We start from the raw sequence: 23,903 nt of genomic DNA, 5'->3' as shown, positions 1-23,903 counted from the left end.
ATATTCAAATAGAAAAATGTTTTATGGGTGTAATAGATGTAATTCTTCTCTAAGAGATGTAATACATGTGATATTTGAGAATATGTGTGGAAATTCAGATATTACTGAATGTAAGCATTTATTACTCTGATGGAGATTTGACTTCAAACAAAGTTACTGTGAAGAATAAATATAGGGGCGCCTGGGAGGCACAGTTGGTTAAGCATCCACCTCTTGGTTTTGGTTCAGGTTGTGATCTCAGGGTTGTGAGACTGAGTCCTGCATCAGGCTCTGCACTCAGTGGGGAGTCTGCTTAAGACTCTTTTTCCCACTTCCTCTGCCCCTCCCCTGCAACATAAAGCAATAAATCTTTTTTAAAAAGAAAAAAGAAGAAGCACAAATTGAGCATAAACTGTTCTCTGCTTAGGACATTAGCCTGGGAATGGAATTTAATAATAAAGACAACAGTAATAATAGTAGTAGTAATAACCGCTTGCCTTACTTAGCACTTTTCTCTAGGCTAGGCACTGTGCTAAGCATTTGGCCGCCTTCTCACGTAATACTCATGGCAAATCTATGAGATACATACTACTCTTATCACCATTTTACAGACAGGAAGAGAGAAGCTGAGAGGATTTAAAGAACTTGACCCAAGAAAATCATGGGCAAAGAGTTAATGTAACAGCTATCATTTCCCCTTTTGCTCGGGAATTTGACCTTGGCTTGACTTTCCAGCTCTGTTACCCTGGAAACGTGATAAGAGTCAAATGTCAACTATGTTTCTAGGCAACATTGCTTATGATAAAAATGACCCCTAATTGGTTGGTAAATTGCATCTGGAACTGGGAGGAGCTATGTGTGCACTATGAGGACCCAGAAGGGATGGCATACTTTGGGCTTCCCTGAGAGCAGTGACTCTGGCCTGCTCGTGGAGACCCTGGAAGGCTGCCTGGGGAGTGGCCATGAGTAATGTCGCTCCTGTGGGCTGGGAGGCTTTTCACTAGGGTAGCTCCTCCACCTGCCTGACCCGGATCTCCTCTCCTTGCCCATGAACTCCTGGACTGGCGACTGCCCTCGAGGAGGAATGCTGCCTGGCACTGTCCTGCTGGCCTGCGTCCTGCATCCTCCTGAGCAGATTGGTGCCACCATGGCCCCTGGTCATCTTGGGAGGCTGAACCAACAGATGGATCTAAGAAGTCTGCTTGGTGTCAAACTGGTGGGTGACTTAGTCCTCTGTCCAGGAGTGGAAGAATCAAAATTGGAGCCTTGCATTTTGACCCTAGTGTCCAAGCCTCTCCTCACCCTTCCAGCTTGGCTCAGGGAGAAGAAATGACTCTAGAAGGTCACAGGACTTCTATTTAGCAGGTCTAGTTAAGGTGTGATTACAAAGGAAAAAGATCTGTCACGGGTGGCCCATTTAGCTCCACCTGGGTCACAGTACCCAATGTATATGGCTCACAGGTGTCTCTGGAAGGTGATATAGTCCATAGGTGAACAGGAAAGGGTGAATGTAGGTCATCCCTGGGGGCCGTGCTTCTTTAGTTTTCCTGTTGCATTTCCTCCTCTGCTTTTCAAATCTCCACTCCTTCTCTCCCCCCCACCCTTTTTTTAAAGAAGCCCTTTTTATTTTTTACTATTTTTAGACTTAGAAATTGCAGAAATGCCAGTGTATCCCTTTCATCCAGGTTTTCCAGATACTAGCTCTTGTATAACCACAGTGTAATTACTAAAACCAGATCAGCTTGGGGCAGTACCACCAACAGACCTCTAGGCCTTGTTCACGTCGCACTAGTTTTCCCTGCCCTGTAGGGGGGATGCTAGACGCTGATGGGATCTCAGATGCTGAGACTACAGAACATCTCACAACGCACGTGTTTATTTCTCCTTAGTCTCCTCCAATGTGTAAGTGTCCCTCAGTCATTCTTTGTCTTGAATGCTAATCATTTATTTTGTAGACTGCCCCTCGGTTTGGGTTGGTTACCTGTTTTCTGTGAGTACACTGAGGTTGTAAATTTTTGGAAGAATACCATAGAAATGGTGTTGTGTCCTCCTCAGTGCATTGTATCAAGGGATCCTGATGTTGATATGTTTTATTAATCGTACTCATTGTTTTTTCCTTTTTAATGCTTTCATCCACAAAACCCCCAGCATATTAGGATGGGGGTCATCATACTGGGGGCAGAAGCCTGTACCCTTGTGACATTAGCACACCAGGTCCAGCCAGGCCTGGTCATGCTGCAGCCAGTTTCTTCCACATTTTATTTTTCTAAGACTCTTTGTAGCTTCTTTAATTGTGCATCGACCTCTTGGATGTAGAAATCAGTTCTCAAATTGAACTTTGTTAGTAAAAATAGCTAGGCTGTTGGGTGACTATGTTGCCATTGTCAAGGGGAATGGCTGGTTGTGAAACTTACACTCTGGTGTTGCCAGCCTGGGGGTTTGGTTATTGGTGATTGAAATTGTCCTGGTGCTCGACTGTGGGGTTTAAGAAACGAAACAGAGGATCATAGGGGAAGGAAGGGAAAAATAAAATAAGATAAAAACAAAGAAGGAGACAAACTATAAGAGACTCTTAACTATGGGGAAAAAACCTGAAGGTTGCTGGAGGGGACAGACATTGAGGAGGGCACGTGATGTAATGAGCACTGGGTGTTGTATGCAACTGATGAATCACTGACCTCTACCTCTGAGACTAATAATACATGTTAATTAATTGAATTTAGAGAAAAAAGAAAGAAAAGAAATTGTCCTGGCGCTGCTCTACCCAGGTTTTTGGAGATGCTGGAATCTGAGGGGGCTGCGATTTCCTAGAGTGTGCAGCACCAGGCCTGTGGAATTTCTCCCTCCCCTCATCTCTAGGGTGTTTGATCCAAGCAAGTCTTTACTTTGGGATGGATTCCTCTGTGTTTTATTGCTGTGTGAATGAGGAGTTTCAAAAGTAGGCTGGGTCAGGGTCAGATGGCTAGGAGGGTGCGGTTTGGGGTCGGAGTGTTTAGAGGCAGAGTAACACAGTGTCTTTGGCATACACCTTTCGTCCCACCTTTCTAACTCCATGGGGGAAATAAAACCACAGTTCAGTGAGTTGAACAGCAAATTTCAAATAAGTAGAATTTTCTGGACTTGAATTTTTTTTTTAAGATTATTTATTTATTTATCTGACAGAGAGCTCGAAAGCACACAAGTAGGCAGAGTGGCAGACAAAGGAGAGGGAGAAGCAGGCTCTCCGCTGAGCAGGGAGCCCAATGCGGGGCTCGATCCCAGGACACTGAGCCGAAGACAGGCACTTAACTGAATGAGTCACCCAGGCCCCCCTTTTGAATTTTTTTTTTTAAAGATTTTTACTTATTGGGGTGCCTGGGTGGCTCAGTGGGTTAAAGCCTCTGCTTTCGGCTCAGGTCATGATCTCAGCCTCCTGGGATGAGCCCCCCACCCCCATCGGGCTCTCTGCTCATCAGGGAGCCTGCTTTTGCCTCTCTCTCTGCCTGCCTCTCTGCCTACTTGTGATCTCTGTCAGTCAAATAAATAAATAAAATCTTAAAAAAAAAGATTTTTACTTATTTATTTGACAGAGAGAGAGCATGTGCAGAGGATGAGGGAGAGGGAGAAGCAGGCTCCCCCACTGAGCAGGGATCCTGATGCGGAGCTCAATCCAGGGATCCTGGGGTCCATGAGCTGAGTCGAAGGCAGACACTTAACTGACTGAGCCACCTGGGCGCCTTTGGCTTTGAATTTTTTAAAAAAGTGAATTATGTGTCAGTTCTTATCACAAACTTAAGTTTTAAAATTAAAACACCTCCAGGTATGTTTCAGAATCAGTTCCGTCACCCTGATGTCTCTGTGGCTTACGTTATAGAACTCAGTGGTGACAGGAGAGGTTCCTTACTTGGAACTGCAGAGCTTTGGACTAGAGAGTATCAAGGTCCATTACAGCCCATGTGATGTCTTCGCCGTGTCAGGAAACAATAAACCGAAAAGGTAGAAAAAAGGAATTGGTTTTTCTTCTTCATTTTTTGGATAGCATTTAAGGTAACATAAACATGACCCAAGCACTTTATTTCTTTATCCTATTTTTTTCAGTAGATTAAAAAACTCAACTCTAAAAGGGTGAATGGTGAAAAATCCTTCTCCAGTCCTTGTCCCTCATCTTTTGAGTTCTGGGAAACCGCTGATCTTAATTTTTTCCATCTACTTCTCAATTAGCAATAATCGCGCCTCGGATAAACCTCATTGGCTACGATACTGCCACTGCGCAAAGCTTTTTCCATCTACTTCTAGAGCTGCTTTTTGCATATATAAGCAAATACAAAAATAGAATCTTATTCTCCCATTCTTGGAGGCAATAGTTACTATATTGATTTTCTAAAATGTTTTATTTGTTAAAGATTCTGATCGATCAAGAGTATTTCTTTCTTTCTTTCTTTCCTTATTGTCTCAGAGTTTTAAAAAATTACATATCATAGCCTGCCCCGAACCCCCTCTGGAGTCTAATTTTCTTCCTTCCCTCTCCAGCGGTAACCATTACCATGAATTCAATGTTTATCCTTCCCAGCATGTACTGTTTTATAGGCCTTAAAACTTTATATAAACCATATCATACTGAAAACACCAGTCTGCAGATTTTTCATTCAATTTTATGTTTTTTTAATGGTCATATAATTTATATTTTGATTATCACAGGAGTATGAAACTAAGAGCTGTGATATGTAATAATGTAATGTCTGGTCCCTAGAAAGTTTAAAATCTGTCATTTTTTATAATTAAAAAAATCAGTTAATCTGATAATTGACAGGTGAGCCACAATTTATTTTTTTAATAACCTGAAATTATTTTTGCTTTGAAAATCTAATTGTATATATTTGATTTAATTATCTGGATCTTTAAAAAAAGTGTTAATAAAGTTTTTCTCATTTATGAAAGCCCCAAAAGCCACCATAGATAATTTGGAAGACAAAGTTATGTATAAAATAGAAAATAAAATGTCCATAATCTATACTACTTCAGAAATAGCCAAAGGTATGTATAAAATAGAAAATAAAATGTCCATAATCTATACTACTTCAGAAATATGCATTTTGGCATATTCCTCTGTAGTCTTTTTTCCTAGGAATATACAGATATTTTGTTTTGGGACACCTGGGTGACTCAGTCAGTTGAGCATCTGCCTTCCGCTCAGGTCATGATCCTGGGGTTCTGGAATTGAGTCCCACATCAGGCTCCCTGCTCTGTGGGGAGCCTGCTTTTCCCTCTGCCTCTGCCTCTCTCTCTTTCTCTCTCTCTCTGTCATGAAAAAAAAAATCTAAAAAAAAATTTTGTTTCAAAACAAGGATTATGTCATATGACATTTATCATCCTTAACATTACTTCATGACCAGGACCTCTTTTCAGTGACTGTTCTTGGGAAATGTGACATAAATAGTTGCTTTGAAGTCTTTATACAACCACCAGATTTTATTTAGCTGGTCCCCAAAGATCAAAGTGGTAAGGAAATGGCATATCTATGTATATTGATTAAATTCAAACCATTTTATTCTCAAAGTTTACTATTTCAACTTCAGTCTACATATTTTGCCTAAGCAAATAAGTCCTCATTGTGTGATATGACTCAGTGATATGACTCAGTGAAAGTGCAATCTTTGACAATATCAAAGCTCTACTTTTAATATAAGGCTGAAATTTTGCTCCCAAAAAGCATACTTCAGATACTTCAGAGACATAAAGTAATAGGCCCTGTTGGTTACTTGGGTTACAGTAGAAAGCTACTGTGAGACCTGAATGGTTTTCATACCCAGTTTTGGTCTTTGTGGGTTGTTGTTTAATAATGAAAACCAAAGATCAGTGTGTTTCCTCCTTATAAATAATCATGTCCGTGGGTGACCTAGAAATAGAATTCTTTTGCTATGCTGTTGAGATGGCACAATGGTGCTAGGAGTGACTCCAACATCTTCTTTTTAATTGTTGCGTACAGTTCCATTGTTTGAGTAAACCAGTTTATCTGTTCTTTGTTACTTCTGCTTCCCATTGGTGTTTGGTTGTTATAAACAATGCTATATTATCCATTTAAAAATGAAACCCATTGTTTCAAATGAAGACGAGCATATTATCTATACCTTTTGAGTCCTGTGGTCTAGGAAAGGGCCTGACGGTTGTGAATGTTGCTCTCCTCTATACCTCACACTCACAGGCGGTTCTTACTAAGTAGATAGATCGTTGGACAGATGGGTGGACGCGTGCATGCGTGGGTGGGAAGATGGATGGATTCGTGAATTCTTGGATCTCTTGGTTCACGATCTCTTGATTCGTCAAATCTTGTACATCCATCTGTAAAATCTCCTTGCCTATGTGAAAGAACAACATCTAAGCTCTTAGTTTCCTTCTCTTATAGATGTTGAAATGCTCCAAGCCGGTACATCTAATCCAATCCCTGGAGATGGTTTCTCTCGGACCACTAAGGACTCTATGATCCGCAAGTTTTTAGAAGGTAATTCGCAACTGTGAGCAGGGAAGCAAAAAGAGGGAAAGAGAAGCAAACGTAAGAACATTGGCTGGTTCCATGTGACGGTTGCTCCATTCGCGGAATGGGCTGCCACGTACCTGGCATACGGCGTGATTGAAGGCACTCCATCCCCGTGAGGTGCCCATCAACCTGTCACAGTAGGCCAGGAAGGAGTTCATACCACTGGAGCCACTCATTTGGGTAATAAGCTGCATCCAACAAGACCTATTTTAAAATGCATGTGGTTATTTTTATTTGACTAAAGTTTATTGAGTACTAACTATGAGCTACTCACTGCTCTGGATGTTGGGCCAGAGGGCACAGAGAAGAATGAAATGTGATCAAGTGCCCTCAGGAGACAACTTTCTGGAGAAGGTGGAGAACACAAAGGAGTGGATGCAAACATTGTTAAGTTGAGCCTATCTTGCGTCATGGTTAAGAACATGAACTCTGATCTGTATTTAGTTCCCCCTTCAGCTGGCTGGAAAACCTTGGATAAGCTTTCAACTACTCTGGGCCTCCGTGTCCTCAGGTGAATGTTGTGAGAATTAAATGATGTATTGTCTAGGGGGCCTCAGAGCAGGGCTGGGCATAGAGCAAGCAACGAAGGTTTATGATTGTTGTTGTTATTGTCATTATTCTTATCATTGAAGGTCAGAGAGGGAAGGTGTTCAGTTGTGTGGCTGATTTCTTAACTCTGTCCAATCATTTACAGTTAATGGGAGTGGGGTCTGTTGATGAAGTAGGCATAGAAAGCAGGATGCTAAGAGAATGGGGTTCAGGATGGGAGAAGCAGTTTTGACAGTGAAGAGGAAAGAACAGTTCTGAGTAGTGGTAAGTAAACCATAGCCTGGCTAGCTGCCTGTTTTTATAAAAAAGTTTTATTGGAACACTTTATATCCATTCACTTACTATTGTCTATGGCTGTTCTCATGCTATAAAAGCAGAAGGGGACAGACACCTTGGGAATCACTGTCACTAGTAGGGTAGCCACCTGCTCCCCCAGGATGCCTCATTTTGTTAACATCAGACAAGCCTCTCCAGAATTTTTTCATGCCCTTGTACAAGATGTTCAAAGATGAACAGGTGGGAACTTCTCCACTAGTTGGAAACTTTCTTGAAGGGAGAGCATTAGAACTCAGAGCCCCTGGATGAGTTGGGACTCTTGGTCAATGAGTCTTCTGGACCCAGGACACAGGGAAGCCAAGAGTGGTCTCCCCACAGCTCAGAAAAGAGGCAACTAAAAAGCTTCTGATAAATCACTGAATTGGAAATCCTGTAGGAAGAAGGCCCAAGCTTTATGCATTTCTGTATCTCAAACAGGCATTTAATAAAGATCTATTGACAGCAGCGTGGTGCTGGGGAGAAGAAGGAAATGAGAGGAGAACCCCTACTATGTGTAGGCACTGAGCTGGGTGCTTTTCCTCTACTGTCTCACTTTGTCCTCACAGTACATTGTGAATAGGTCTCAGAGGGAAATCAGGCTCAGAAAGGGTATATGAGGTGCCCGAGGTCACACAGCTCACGTGGATGAGGGGCGATGCATATGGTCGGGTCTGCCAAGATTCTCAAACCCACTGCAATCAGGTCCCAGCACAGAGTATCGCACCAGGAAGTGGGCAGCAAAAACCTTATGGCTGTGGGACCCCAGGGACAGAGGGGGAGAGGCAAGCATCTTTCTGATTGATGGATGGCAGAGTGGGGGGCAAAGGTTGCAAAAAAACCCATAGAGCATGGAGGTTGAGACAGGTTCTGGAGCCAGCTTTCCTGGATGCCAACTAGCTTTACATAACTATAGGCCTATTATTTAAATCCTCAAGGGCCCAGCTTCTTCAATTGCGAAACAAGAGTGATTATAGTTCTTCCACAGTATCGTTAACACCGTCTAAGGTGACAATGCGGGTAATATACTTGGAACAGCACTTGGCACAGAGAAGTCCACAGCAAGCATTTGCTGTGGTCATTTTGTTGCTGGAGCCATTGATGGCGATGACTCCTGGCTGCCCTCATGCTGCTGCCCAGGCACCAGAGGGTGGTTCCAAGGGTCCTTTGGCTTTGGGGGCTATGCTCCCTTTTCTCTGGTCCCAGTGGGATGAATAACTGAATGCCAGCAATAAAATTAAGATGATAGAGCCTAGTGCTCACTTCCTTTCACTGCATTGATGGTATCAGTGTTTTCTCAGTTGCTTTGCGTGGGGTTCTCAGTAGCTCATACAGGAGACGGTACAGGGGAAGATCTTTGCTGAAGGGCAGTACTGGGCAAATAAGTTATGGTCACTCACTCTGTTCTTATGACTGTCAATCACCCAGTTTGTTTGGTCATTGCTTTCCGGCACTTTTCTCTGTGTTTCCAGGTAACAGCATGGGAATGGCTGGTTTGGAGCAGGAGCTGCACCATGGAGGTCCAGAAGAAGATGTGTATCACACGGTGGATGACGATGAGGCCTTTACTGTGGACCTGGCCAACAGACCCCCTGTGCCGGTGCCCAGGCCTGAGGCCGGTGCCCCTGGCACTCACCACCTGCCTGACAATGAGCCGTACATTTCTAAAGGCAAGTGTGGCAGGGAGTGATGGTCAGCGGGCTCTTCGGGGCTTCTTGACAAGAATTCCCCTCATCCTCTTAGCTTCTGAACCACTGCGCTGAGACTGTGCTTATCTGAATGGTCTCTAACCAGCCCCAGGAGATGGGGTTAGAGCTCAGGGCAGATTCTGGAGCTGGCCCACGGGCCATGGTCAGGGTCAGTTCTGGCTTTCCCAGACATATTCATGTGCCGTATGAAGACAGACCTCTACTCCAGATGGCAAGAATGCTGGTATATTTTTATCTCCTGAAACTATTACTATTATTAATTTTTAATAGTTGACATTTATTGAAATCTACCAAGAGTACTCCATCTGGAACATGTCATTTCATCTTTACAATAATGTATTAGGTAAAGGCTGTTATCATCTCCATTGTACAGTTGAGGAAGACGGAGACCTACTGGGGTGACTATTACCATGTAGCAGAGTCAGGATTTGAACTCAGGACATGAGATTACACAGTCCTGGCTTTCAGTCACTATGCTAGGCTGTCTACCTACATACACTAATACAAACTGGTGAGAGCCAGGTCTGATTTCTTCACAGTGGTCCCCGGGATGTCAGTTAGATGCTGACGCATTGTCAGTTTCGCTCTCTTTTAAGACTCAATTGTGTTGAGAGGGTTACAGATACTGTAAGAGCTAGGAATTGCCAGATCTGTGCACCTGACCTCCATTCCCTTGTTAATAGCATTAAGAAGTTGTGGAAGGTGTGACAAAAGGAGATCACAAATTGGGAAAGTAACCCTCAACCAGAGCTTCAGGTACAGGGTGACCAGCTACATGTGAAATTCAGACAAACAGCAAATAATTTCTATCTCAAATGTTGCATTTTTTTTTTCAGTTTTGATTTTGAGTCGCACTTCCTTTTATTCTCCAGTTTCAAGGTGCTCCAGGCCCAGCCCACGTTCTTGTCCACGTTACCCTTTTCTTTAATGATCCATCATACCCTCTGGCTGGCTTTGTCTTTCTGGCATTGAGATCCTGTCTGTTTGGGATGCCTTTATTCCATAATCCCTCTAGTTTTGGCACCTTTGCTGCCTCCTACGGGAGGTGTGTTTTACAGAACTGCATACGGTGGCCCAAAATGTGAGCCACCATTTCCATTTTTGCATAAGATTTTGGTCATTTTTCCAGTAAATATCTAAAATATTTTGAAGCCCCTTAGAAAGAAATCTGATTTGGCTTTTACCTAGAATATTCTTTATCTCATAGTTTTTGCAGAAAAAAGTCAAGAACGGCCTGGGAATTTTTACGTTTCCTCAGAGAGCATCCGGAAAGGTAAGTCCCATGTGCTCAGCTTCCTTTCGTATGACCTGAACTTCCGGGTGGCGAGAGCATTCGTGTTTCAATAATTCGCAGGTGTAACGACTCCTCAGCCCTGAAACACAGAGAGGTCCAGGGGACACCTGGCATGGTCTGTACTGATGGTGAGTGGAGAGGAGTAGAGATTGGGGCACCTTAGAATAGTGTACAGATTGATCATACCGAAAATACAAACAGACTAGAATGTATCTGTGACAGCACACAAACCAGTGTAAATAGTGAGATTGGTGCCAACAGGATGAAAGTGGGTGGCTTGGTCCCCAGGCTTTATCTAAGGATACAGCCTTACCTGCTATTTACTTACGCCAGCTGTACTGGCTAGGCAACACTTTCATTCATCTTTTATTTAAGAGACATTTTGCTTGCGGTTGGGTAACATTTTTCTTCCCTTTTTTTCCTCCTCAAAAGACTTTTTCGGGAAGTATGAGGAGATATGCACTCCTTTTTTTCTTAATTAACTTCTATGTACTAAAGAGAGACACTCGGGCGCCTGGGTGGCTCAGTGGGTTAAGCCGCTGCCTTCGGCTCAGGTCATGATCTCAGGGTCCTGGGATCGAGTCCCGCATCGGGCTCTCTGCTCAGCAGGGAGCCTGCTTCCTCCTCTCTCTCTCTGTGCCTGCCTCTCTGCCTACTTGTGATCTCTCTCTGTCAAATAAATAAATAAAATCTTTAAAAAAAAAAAATAAAGAGAGACACTCAGTGTTATCCCATCGAGGATTCTTATGAAAAGGAGACACGACACCATCTACGCTTTGGAAGGCATCCCAAGGACTTAGGTAGCAGGAGAGTGGAATTGATGGGCATATGCTTTTTGCTTTCTCCCCACACCCCTTTCAGCACAATTAAAGACAGCCTTGAAGAAGGCAAGTCTGGGAGAAAGGTTTGTAGGTGTGTATAGACAGATGAGTGAATGGATGGGAAGAACGACAGATGAACTTCTTTGAAGTCCTCTCTCATTTTCCTTCTTGCTCTCTCCCTGAATCACAATGTCCAGAGGGGGTCCTGCTAGAGAAATTCAGATTCAGAGATAGCCCTGTGTGAAATGAGCAGTAAAATGTCGGGTCATCCTCATAAGCCCCAGTGGCCCGATCACGTCTGCAGGGAACTCATTCTCCACGGAACTTAATGGACTCACAGCTGGAGAAAGAGAGGGGTTGCCTTCATATTTCCTGAGAATCTCCAAAGCAGAGAACCATGACTTCGTCATGTGGAGGAGAGGTTGGCAGAAGAACAACCCAAGGAGAACCACTTAGCACCTAATTTATACCTGGTGACACTAGAGCTAGATCCTGGTTCCATTGACATTCCAGTCTTCTTGGGCATTTCATGTCCATGGGTCCACAGTCATGGTGCCCATGCAGTTTGGAGGCATGGAGGAAAGTAAAGGGCCGGAGCGTGTTGGGGAAAGCATCCTGCTTTCCTGTATTTTCTCTTTCTCTGAATTTCCTGTATTTTCTCTTCTGGGAGTGGATTTTAGTCTAAAGCAGCAGTTCTCAACCACTGTGCTGCCTCTCAGAGGATGCTTGCAATGTCTGGGATATTTTTGGTTGTCACAGCTGAGGCAGGGGGGGGCTGTTGGCTTCTAGTGGGTAGAGCAATGGCCTGGGATGAGGCTACACATCCTATAGCGTATAAGATGCTCCCCCCAACAAAGAACTCTCCAGTCCAAGGTGTCAATAGTGTCTAAATTGAGAAATTTAGTCTCAATGACTAATGGCTAATGGCTTCTTGGTCATTCAGGTTTGGGGGGTTCTATTGATGTGCCCAGTGGGTGCTGTTCCTGCCTCCTAAAATGCTGTGGCCTTGTCTACTTTAGTGTAACAGGCTTCGAAATCATTAGCTGCTCCCCCCTCCCTGATTCGTTGTCCTATACCCCCCCTCTTCATTCCACATGGAATCATTCTCTTGAGATGCGTCCTCCTGAGCCCGTGACCAGCCTCGTTAACCCCACTTGCCTGCCTGCCAGGCTGGCATCCTGAGCTTTCATCCTGAGTTTTGCCATCCTTTGCAGAGCCTCTCGTCCGACCATGGAGGGACAGGCCTCAGTCAAGTATATATGACCCTTTTGCTGGGATGAAAACACCAGGCCAGCGGCAGCTGATCACCCTCCAGGAGCAGGTGAAGCTGGGCATCGTCAACGTGGACGAGGCTGTGCTCCACTTCAAAGAGTGGCAGCTCAACCAGAAGAAGCGGTCGGAGTCCTTCCGCTTCCAGCAGGTAACCGGCTGTGTCTGGTGGGTTTCAGGTCCGTTTCATCACTGGGCAAAGGGGAGGATGGGGTCAGCGCTGTCTTGTGTGCTGCTGTAATGGAGCCCCTGTGGCCAGGCCCACGATGGGTGTTTTGAGTGTCATTGTGAATCCATGCGTGTATATGTCTGTCCTCCGTCTTCTGTACCCACATGGGCTGAGAGCTGGATGGCTTTGCCAGTTGTCGTGAGTCTAGAGATCAGGAACAAAGACTTACCTGCCAATCCTAATTTTTCAGCTGCCCCTTCCCTCTGCATGTGGCCCTGTACTTTGGCTTTCTGGCCTTTTTTCTTTGCAGAGCCTTTCTCTCTACTCCTAGGGCCAGCTCTCTCACAGAACCACCACACCTTTGAACTCAGAGAAGTTGGACTGTTCCCAAGAAATAGAACTAAGACAACAAAACAAGTCCCAGACCAAAAATCACCCACATTAGAGCTTGCTCACGCACAAACAGTATTTCTGTAGGCACGTATACAAAAGCAGAGCACCCAAGACTCCTGTTATTTTTGTAAGAATCTACATAACTCCATACGTGTACTTCATGCACAATTTAAAGCAATTGGAAGAACTCAGACTTGACCTTAGGAAGCATATCCATGGTCCAGCCCCTTCGTATTAGAAAGAAGAAGCTGTGCCTAGGGCGTTAGGGGACAGGTCCAAGACCCCTCACCTGGGAAGTGGAGGGAAAGGCAGGATCAGAATGGTTGCTTTTTCTCTCCATCTCCCCATGGTGCTTCCCAGAAGGGGTGTATTCTGTCCTCTGTCCTCAGAAGACCTGACACACCTGCTGTTGGGGGGCCAGCACTCACCTACTGCAGAGATGGAGTCCTGTCTCCCTAGCATGGGATAGTGGGTCATCGAGCAGCGTTTGTCCAGCTGGGCCAGCAGTCTACTGACAATGCTCAGCACTGAATGACCTAACCTCTTCTGGTGCTCATGGTGTGCATTGCAAGCAGAGTACCATTGTTCCCATTTTACAGATAACTGAGGCTTGGAGAGTAGTGAGGCAGAGGAGCCCTTTCTCATGCCAGGGTCTCTGCTCCCTTCACTACACTTTCTGCCTTCTTAGTTCTCCCTGAAAGAGGGTCCCCCGCTCTGCTGGCCGGCCTCCCTCCTCCTGGAGATCTGACGGTGAGGTGGTGCTCCAGTGCTGACAGGAACCCGGGGTCCTCCTCTTTCAGGAGACGCAGGGAAGCTGCGGTCCTATGGGGATAGCCTGGCTTTGGGCAAACAACGTTTTTCTTCCTCCTGGCCAGTCACTGGCCCACGGAGCATGGTAGTTAAGAGCAGCCAGGGTTCCGGGGCCTGGCAGCCCAAGTCACATCCTTGTTCTGTCACTCGGGTTGGATGACCTCGGCCTTTCTGTACCTCTGTTTCCCATCTCACATGTGAAGGGAGAACATTGGACAAAGTAAACCACATAAAGGACTCAGCATGCCGGGCACTCAGTAAATGCAAAGCAGATGTTAGCTGTCTCTGTCTGTATCCAAGAGGCTTCTCCTGGTCCCATGAATGTGCCTAGAACTCTTGGGTGTGGTTGACAACGGGGGCTCATATTTGACTGGCAGGCAATCCCAGCCCGTGGGAGCTGACCCTACTCTGTGCCCTGAGAGCCTCTGGATATTTCTAGAGCATCCCCCATCCCAGGACCGGTGGTTGTGAAGACTGTTCTGGGGGCTGCCCCCATCTTCCCTTTCCTCTATGCCTCTGTCCACTTGTCTGTCTCCTTCACTTCCCCTCCTGTGAGTGGGCACCGCCCAGGTTCCCTTCAGGTCCTTCTCTGTGCAGATGGTCTTGAGTCCGTGTCCCCTTTCCGGTCCCACCTGTGGACCGGTGCAGCCACCAGCTGGGTGTGTCCTGCTGAGGGGCTCACGACTTGTAGCATGTCCAGCAAAAAACCATACCTTGGGGCTGCTTCCCTTTCCTGGCTCCTCATTTCTGTTCACTGCACTGTTACCTTCCAGACTCTGAGGTTGAGACGTTCCATCCCTTGGGCTCTTCTCCCTCACTGCCCTGTCTCCAGCCAGCTGCATGTGTTGCTTGGTCTTGCTCTGTGATGTCCTTCCTCTTGCATCAGCTCCTTCCTTCCTATCCCCTCCGGTGCCAGCTTCTGGCACCTTCGTGGGGCCTGCCACATAGTCTCTAGGTGGTGGATTTTCTTGCTACTCATTCCTCCCACCTCCACTCTGTCAGACCTTAAAGCTGTGCCCAGCCCACACCATCCGTGTTTCCCTGCTGTTTCCTGGACCCAGCTCAGTCTCAGCTGTAGTCGCAGTCCAAACACCCCTCCCACGCTGGTCTCCTTCGGCTCCCTCAGGGGACCTTTCTGGATGTCTAGATGTTAGTCCCTGGGCATTTTCTCTCAGATGTTCAGATACTTTGAGGTAGTTGTTACTAAAATAGCAACAAATTACAGCCCTCACATGTCTATTCAACCTTTGCTCAATGACTGATAGACTCGACTGCCTGCTCTCGGAAAGCTATAAGGCCTGGTGTCTTGGCCTTTAAGAGTGCACAGTCTCTCTGAAGATTCAACACACACACACCCCAAGGCCACACACATGCACAAATGAGCTGGGCCAGGCCGCATATCTCAGGGCCAGGTGGCATCTATGGTCACTAAGGCCTGGGGCGGTCTGGAGAGCCTTAAGGCAGAAGGTGGACCTTGACCCAGACTTGGAATGAACTGATGGGGAAGAATCATCATCCTTCACATTCAAAGGGTCTCAGAGACAGATGGGTGCATGGAGTATTTCCAAACACTACAGGACTGGCTTGGTAAAGGAGCCTACAAGGAGGAGGGCAGAGCGAAGGGGAGACTCTTTGTTGTAGGAAAGGGGTCTGCTCTTCAGGCACAACTTCTACAAGTACTTGAATTTCTCTAGGGGCCGATGGCAAATGCACTCAGTCTCATTTGCATGTTGGAGATGTTATTGCAATGGAATATATCTTGCAAACAGCATAAAATCTGAAAGAAACTCTCAATGCCCAGAGGGTATTATTTCTCGTATATACTTTGAAAATGAACTGAATTTTTTTCCAGGAAAATCTTAAACGGCTGAGAGACAGCATCACCCGAAGACAAAGGGAGAAGCAAAAATCAGGGAAGCAGGCAGGTATGAGCTTTTGGGGTTGCTGCATTGTGGGGTCTGCTGGCACCTGTTGTTTCTAACTCTCCTTTCTGCTGTGGCTGGAATGGGCAGAATGCTTGCCCAGTGCCTATCACCCTATTTACAGTTCTGGGTACCCCACTGTACTCTGAGGTTCTTTTGGGCAATGGCTTTGTCTTTTTTTTTTTTTTTTTTTTCTGCGAGAGGGCATGTGGGGTGTGAGAGGACAGAGGGAGAGGGAGAGAGAGCCCTAAGCAGGCTCCACACTCAGTACAGAGTGCGGGGCAGAGCTCCATCCCATGACCCTGAGATCCTGACCTGAGCCAAAACTAAGAGTCAGACACTTAACCAACTGAGCCACCCAGGGGCCCCTGTCTTGTTTATTCTGTGTCTCTAGTACCCGGCCCATAAGACATGTCACCAAGGAAATGAAAGGATTAACCTCTGCATCTCCCGTCCTCTCATTCAAAGAGGAGGATAAAACTTTCTCCCCAGGCACCTGTCTCTCCCCCTTGGCATTTAGGAAGACATGTTTTTTGAGCAGAGAAAGGAGAAAATCCCATGCATATAGTATCTGTTTCTGAATGAAGCAGGGAATGGCATCCCCGGTGTCCACAGCACACAGTGCTTCAGAAGCCAGGACCCAGCAGTGGCAGGGCTGCTGCCAGATGGAGTAGGGGTCCAATAGCAGGGCCACACATTCCAGATGTGTACACGGAGGACCAGGCCTCTTGGCACCGTTAGCCCTGAGCAGTGATAGGCATTTGCCTACATTGAATATTTCCACCAAGAGCCTCTGGCATGGTGGGTCTCTATGATTTATTTTGGCCAGCCTATGCCAAGTAGAGCTGGCAATAAAAGCCTTCCAGAAACTCTCGGATCTTGAGTAGAGCCCAGTAAATAAAGGACTAAGTTTGTGTATAACTTCCATAGTCTGTCTCCAACTGCCATCAATAGCCTGACTTCTCATGACCCTGGCCAGGCAGGTGACACCCCAGTCTTTAAAAATGACATCTTCCTCCTATGGGCCTCTTGCTCATGCCTTTTCTTTCTCTCCTGTGTGAAGACTCCTGGGCTGCAAGACCCAGGCGGCAGCCCCTGCTCTGTGAGGCCTTCCCGGGCCCCTGCACCCCATTCCCTACATGAGTATTTATAGGACCTACTATCCCTTGCATTCATCCAGCACTTCTCTTTTGCTGCCTTTGATTGCTGTTACTTCATTCCTACATTCAAACCATCAATTCCCAGAGGTTCTGCCTCCAAAGTGCATCTTCAGTCTGATGATTTCTGACGGTCTCCCTTGCCACAGCTGCATGCAGGCTGTCATCATCTCTTCCTGGATGAATGAGGCACCTCTTCAATTGTCTCCCCATGTCTACTCTCACTTCTCTACAGTTAATCCTCCGAACTGCAGCCAGTGACCTTTCAAAATAAAAGATCAGATCATGCCAGTCCCTTGCTCAAAACCTTCCAGGGCTCTGGTCCCACCCAGAGTAAAATCACCCTCCTCACTGTGGCCTGAGAAGGCCTGCGTAGTCTCAGCCCTGAGCTCACCTCACTGACCTCCACTTTCCCTTTCAGCCCTGTGCTCTCATCCCAAAAGGACTCCTTTATTGTTCCTCTAACAAGTCAAGAGCAGCCCTCCCCAGGGCCTTTGCACTTGTCCCTCCTCCACTTTTCCCATGTCTTCACTGACTGGCTCTTTCCTCCTTCAGAGTTTGGCAGTAAGTTCTCTTCAGAGAGGCCTTCTCCACATTTCTTTCCAGAGTGACCCTCTGCCACTCACTGTGATTTTACTCACACTCTTTTCACATATCACAGACTGAAATTATGTGCCTATTCTCCTGGTAATTTTCTAGCCCATTCACCCACCGTCATCTCCTGTAAGCTCCCTGAGGGCAAGAGCTTGGCTGTTCTGTGCTTTGCTGAATCCCCAGAATGTAGGACAGTACTTTGATTGGGCTCAAGGAATCTCTGTTGGAATAAAATGTTTGGTAACACCATTCATTCATTCCACAAACATCTACCTGAGCGCCAGGTTCTCTGCCAGACATAGAGACCCATAAAGCAAGATCTTTACCATTGGGTAATTTATGAGTTAGTCTTTTCCTTGTGTAGGTCTGATTTTCCCAGCTAGAGCCTGCCCCACAATGCCTAGTGCAGTGTTTTGCATATGGCACTAGCCTACTGAATATTAATGATTTTGACCATTTGGGAAAAGGCATACAGAGGTTATAACCATGGCAGAAGGTCAGAGAGGTCATTCTAAGATGTCTGCTTGGGTGGCTAGATTTTACATGTATGCTTCTACTACCGAAACTCACACGTGTTTGCCCTCCTGGCTGAAGAAAGGAGAAAGGAGAGAAGGCAGAAAATCTGGTTCAAGATCTGCATAGTAATCTTCAGGTCAGATCATAGGTTCTAGGTAGAAAAAGGGATGGGGTGTTTTTTTTTTAAATTTTTTAATTTTTTATAAACATATATTTTTTATCCCCAGGGGTACAGGTCTATGAGGTGCTTTTTAAAACTAGAATGCATAAACCCAAAGACAGAAGCCTTGATTAAATGAAACATTTCATACTTAGACACAGAGGCAGCCTCAAAAAAAGCTGTGATTTGGTGGTGTGTGAGTGTTTGAAGTCCCAAGAGTTGTAGTGTTGGAATTACAGGTGTTGGGCAGCGGGGGTCCAGAACTGAGCCCACTGGGTGTCTCACACCTTTACCACCCAGACAATGGAGACGTGGAAGCAAGACCCACACACATGGTAGAGAGTCGAAGGGACCAGAGTGGGCCTTGTGGCATTCAGGGTTGGGGTCAAGTTCCTAGCTGCTGCTTTCCCCAACTAGCGGGAACCAGACAAGATAAGTACCCCAACTGAACCTCAGTCCTCATCTACAAAGTGGCACAAATAAAAATGCCTCCCCCATTAGAGTTTTGTGAGGATTGAACAAGTTAGGGGACAGCTGGGGCCTCGTGCAGATGCCTGGCACATGGACACACCCTACGGACCACACACCTGCACAGCAGCTGGCGTCCCCTCAGTCAGGGCCTCCCAGGGAGCATGCGCTGGGCTGAGACTCGCCATCCAGGGTCCAGTCCTGGAATCCTGGGTTTTGGAACATTATACAAAGTTCACCCAAAGCTAATCAGCTCTGAATAAGTGATACCTGTCAGTGTCGTTACACTAGAATGGTCAAGGTCTACATTTTTTCAAAGGAACATGGTTAAATGCCCTCACTTCCCTTCCCTTCTACTCTTCAAGAGGAAGACCCTCTGGCTAGGTTTGAGGGGGAGGTGTTAAGTATTTTACTTTTATATTAGGGGCTTTGATTAATGTCATAACTAGTAGAAAATCAAACCATATCTAATTTGACACTAGACCGGAACAACTGGGGACCACATTCCCCCATAGGGAGAATGTTCTACCCATCAGCCCCAAGATTTTCCTTTCATGTTCACTTTTTTTTTTTTTAAAAGATTTATTTATTTATTTGAGAGAGAGAGAGCACAGTGGGGAGAGACAAAAAGAGAGCCCCAAGCAGACTGTGCTCCATGCAAAGTCCGACTTGGGACTTGATCTCACAATCCTGAGATCAGGACCCAAGCAGAAACCAGGAGTCAGACTTTTAACTGACTGTGCCACCCAGATGCCCCTTGGTTTTGTTTTTTATTGTGGTAAAATACCCCTAACATAAAATTTATCCTTGATCCTAAATGTACAATTCAGTGGTGTTAAATACACCCATATCATGCAACCATTATCATGATCCATTTCTAGAACGTTTTCTTCCCCGACAAGGATTTGAGAGCAAAGAGCTGATGTGGGAGATGATCCCGGGGAACACAGCGGGAGTGGGGAAGTGAGAGAGGAAGAGAGAGGGGCCCAGCAAAATGCAGTTACCACTGTGGAGACTGGAGCTTCTTGTCCAGGGAGACACTGGGATTCAATGGACAGCACCATGGGAGGGGCCAAAAAGTGGGGGCATTTATATGCCAGCTCCCATGTCTGGGGGAAGCCCCTTGGGGGAGGGGTACTTGTCATCTAGTTTCCAGAGAAAGCCTCGGGCAGTTTGGAAGCTAGACCCTATGCTCCATGTTATATTCACTGCATAGCCCCACTGCTGCTTGTGTGTGCTTGTGGAAGACATCTGGGGTGGGGTAGGGAAATGCAGGGGAAGAGATTAGGATTGTGACAGGTTTAGGGCAACCTACTCTGCTTTGACCATTGCATCTCCTTAAAAAAAAGAAATAATCTGTTTTCCACATTGAGCTTCTGTTTTTATCAGAGGAAAGAGTTCTGCTTTCCCGGGCACCTGCATGGCTCAGTTGGTTAAGCATCTGCCTTCAGCTCAGGTCATGATCCCAGGGTTCTGGGATCAAGCCCCACATCAGGCTCCCTGCTCATCAGGAAGCCTGCTTCTCCCTCTGCCCCTCCTTGTGTTTGTTCTCTCAATCTCTCTCTCTCTTTCTGTCTCTCAAATAAATAAATAGAATCTTAAAAAAAAAGAAAAGAAAAGAACTCTACTTCCTCCCCACCCTTGCCAAAAGAAAAAGAAAAAAGAAAAGCATTTAGAAACCAGTGACACAGGGTAACATCGATCTGTAGGAAAATTAGGGCTGACAAATGGCATTTCTGCTTAAAGGACCTTTTCTAGGAACGGAGCCCATTCTAAACATAAGGGCTGTCTCTGTTTATTTAGAAATCTCATTTGCCTTAGGAAAGAAAAGTGGTAACTATTTTCCTTTGATTTGGGTTAGAATACCAAGGATAATTAAAAAGTAAGATTCTGTTCATAATAACGTGCTAGTCTTTCTTCAGCCTTGGGGAGTTGTTTTGTTCTTGCTGGGATGGTGTAGAACATGGATGGTGTAGCTCAGAGGGGCTGGCACGGCCCATGGCTTGTTGGACACCCCAATGAAGAGAGTCCGTGTTTGTGTTCTGGGTGTGTGTGGGGCTCATCTGTGGCAGGACGGGGAGGAGCAGGCCAGGGGCCAGGCAGCCTGGGCTCCCGTCCCTCCACTCCAATCACTGCATCGCTTTATGATCCAGGACAATCCCTTAAACCACTCTGTGCCTCAGCTTCCTCACCCATGGCTGTACCTGACTTATCAAGTTCACGGGGAAGAAGTGAAATTCAGAGCAGGTATAATGACCCCTGTGGACACACTCCGGGAAAAGTACTGTGCAATATAGTACTGGTTGCTAGTCCTGCCATTGTTTCTTTCTTCCAAGAATATCAGGCTTTGATAAACTGGCTCTACTTGATTTTTTGAACTTCTGACTCCTATTTTTTTTTTCCTGTGTATTTTACTTTCCTTCCTCCTAGAACTGGTTGAGGGTGGGAAATCGCTGCCTCGAAGTGAATTAAGCAGATAAGAACCTCCCTTTAAGAGAGTGTTGTTTAAAAAAAAAAAAAAAAAAAACAGGTCAAAGCTGAAGAAAAAAAATAATAAAAGGCTGCCACCCATTTGGGCCCCAAGATGCTCTGGGCCCACACCCAGGTGCAGAACAGCCAGCGGGTCTCTGCCCACGTGTTTCCAGTCAGGAGGCTGCTTGCCGTGCGCCATGGTAATGAGGAGAGCCTGAGGGTGTGGGAAAGATCTGTGTCACACTGAGACCTAGAAAGCTGGTTTAATACTAGGACCAAACACTGCCCTTGGAACCCGTCTCCAGGATGAGGCATGTGTGCAGTCCACGCAAACCACAGTCCAGCTTTGTGGCATCCTCTGTGTGGAGTGTTTCCCACAGGCTCAGTCTACCCTGTCCTCGAACTTCCTCTTTCCTATGGCTGTCATTTCCCTATTCGCGGTTCTTAGGCAGATTCTGGCTTTGGTTTGAGGAGCCACCTCTGCTCCTGGACTCCCTGAACCCCTGGCCACACCCATCCCACAGCAGAGGAGAGGCGGAGGAGGATGTGGGGCCCTGGAGATAAGAGCACCCGGCTGGAAAGTACACGGAGCTCACACCTCTCCCAGAGGCCCTGCACCCGGACTTGGGAACGATCAGGGCATCACGGGAGCCCTGTGACGCCAGCTCACCTGGTGTTCACACTCTCCCGGGGAGGAAGTAGGCAATGGGCCCCCACAGATATTTTGTTCTGCTCAGTCTATAACCCAGGGTGGGAATCTAGGGAGGACTGAAGATCAACTACTGGGCAGGCTAAGCCAGTCAAGAGACCAGTTTAATGCTGTGCAGAGCGAAGGAATAATCTCTTCCGAAGTCTATCGGGTCCAAAGTCACTGATCAGCCTCACAAGTCTCAGAACCTTTTATGGGGCTGATGGACTTACTTCCATTAGCCCTCTGTCCGTTGCTGTCAGTTGCAGACTGCGCACCTAGCACCCATCATTTGTTGAGGGATTCAGAGGCCGTATGAGTAGTGGTTCGGAGCCTGGACTCCAAGCCTGGGTTCAAGTCCCATCTGTCCCACTTACCAGCCATGTGCTATTCCGCTTCTCTGGAACTAGTTTCCGTTGGGAATGGTGATAATACTGTTTACTTCATGGGTGTTGGGAAGCTCCTAGACCTCTGCTGGTGCATAGGATAACCAGCTATTAGGGTCAACAGTGCTCATGGGCCCTTCTTCTGAAAGGGAAGTACTCCACATCCCACAGCTGGAAAGAGAGAGCTGCCGCCCCAGACCTCTCCCTAGTCTCAGGCTCTCTGCCTGACGTGGAAGCATTAGTCTTGCTTTCTCCCATGCCTCCACCCCTCTCCTCTATCACGCAGTGATGACCACACAGGAGTCTGTGAAGTTTCAGTGTTGAATTGGGCAGCCCCCCCTTCCCACACTCTCTCCCTTCCTTCCCCTCCCCAACAGGCACCCACCAGGTTCGGGCCAGGGAGGGGGGCGGAGAGGGAGCAGATGAACAGTTTGTCCGGTCGCAGGTGCCGCCTCGAAGCTTCTCTCTTTTTCTTCTAATTCCAGACTTGGAGATCACCGTCCCAATTCGGCACTCCCAGCACCTGTCTGGGAAAGTGGAGTTTGGAGTCTATGAGAGCGGCCCCAGGAAAAGTGCCTTTCCCCCAAGGACGGAGCTAAGGCGAGGAGACTGGAAAACAGATAGTACCTCCAGCACAGCAAGTGAGCAGGGGAGGGGGTGTGCCTTCACATCTGCATTCCCAGCGGTGCCTTTGGGCTTTGGGAACAGTCTGTTGTGAGCCCAGCAGACCCCAGCTGGAGCCTGATTTAGGTTTGGGGGTGTAAGAAATGGGGGACATTTAGCCTGTGCAGTTTACCTTTTTTCAGAGAACCAAAGATCTTTTACATCATTATGCCCTAAAGCCAGGTTTGTGTAATAATTTAGTATACTGTTCCTTTTATAACTAGAAAAACCTAGTAATGACACTAGTTAATATTTACGGAGCATTTACTATATGCTAAGCCTCTTCTATATATTCTCTGATTTAATTCTCACAATAGCTCTATGGCATAGGCACCATGACCTGTGTTTACTGAGGAGGAAACAGGAGTCCTCATGCCTTGCCCCAGGTTAAATAGCTAATAAGTGGTGGTTTTAGCATTTGAACTTGGGCAGCCTGGATCTGAGGCCCAGACCCTCAACAACTGTCCCTTCTGCTTCCTCAGCTGTGGTAAGGAGAAGGAAAGGGTGCGAAGTCAGAAACATGAGAAAATGATAGACTCACATTTGAGAATCCTAACCTTATAGAGGATTGAAGATCCAATTAGGAAATGTGGGAGACATTTTGGCTGAAAAGCTTGATGGAGTCTGATTGCAACAGACAACACCTGCTTATGGACATGCAGGAGGTGGGGGCTTTGGTTCCACGTCTAGGACCTCAGACATACCAGCTTCAGCAAAATAGATGGCGTTTCCCTTCTTTTGCACAGTTGAGCATTTTCCAAAGAGCTAGGAAAACAAGGAAAGAATAGGAGACTTGGGACTGAATTTCAGGACTTGTGACTTCCTAAATGTCAGGCAGAGAACCCCCAAATGGATATGAGGGTAGGAAGGTCATCTAAACCCAGGGGTTCTTGATCTTTTCTGCATCAGAGACCGTTTGGGAATCAGATCTGTGCTCTGGATGTTCTTCCCAGAGAAATGCATGGGAGCATGTATGTACACACACATGGGTTGCCCATCCATGGCCTTAGGTTAAGAACCCTGCCCCCGTCTCCCTTCTTACTTTATGGATTGCGCAG

General features: G+C 46.5%; 1 protein-coding gene and 1 pseudogene across 1 annotated transcript in view; one reads left to right on the top strand and one right to left on the bottom strand.

The window, feature by feature from the left end:
- The window catches only part of PIK3AP1 (phosphoinositide-3-kinase adaptor protein 1), a 100,259-nt gene that overhangs the window by 61,430 nt on the left and 14,926 nt on the right, over window positions 1-23,903 (top strand). Inside the window, 6 exon segments of the mRNA XM_044240227.1 lie at window positions 6,362-6,457; window positions 8,827-9,024; window positions 10,271-10,336; window positions 12,393-12,598; window positions 15,672-15,744; window positions 22,668-22,823. Of these exon segments, the coding sequence (XP_044096162.1) occupies window positions 6,362-6,457; window positions 8,827-9,024; window positions 10,271-10,336; window positions 12,393-12,598; window positions 15,672-15,744; window positions 22,668-22,823 (795 nt within the window).
- Window positions 4,151-4,236, bottom strand: LOC122901433 (annotated as a pseudogene).

This window comes from Neovison vison, chromosome 2 (assembly GCF_020171115.1).
Source record: "Neovison vison isolate M4711 chromosome 2, ASM_NN_V1, whole genome shotgun sequence".
Classification (NCBI taxonomy): domain Eukaryota; kingdom Metazoa; phylum Chordata; class Mammalia; order Carnivora; family Mustelidae; genus Neogale; species Neogale vison.
Note: the sequence above shows the minus strand (reverse complement) of the source record. Positions and strands in the feature narration are given on the sequence as shown.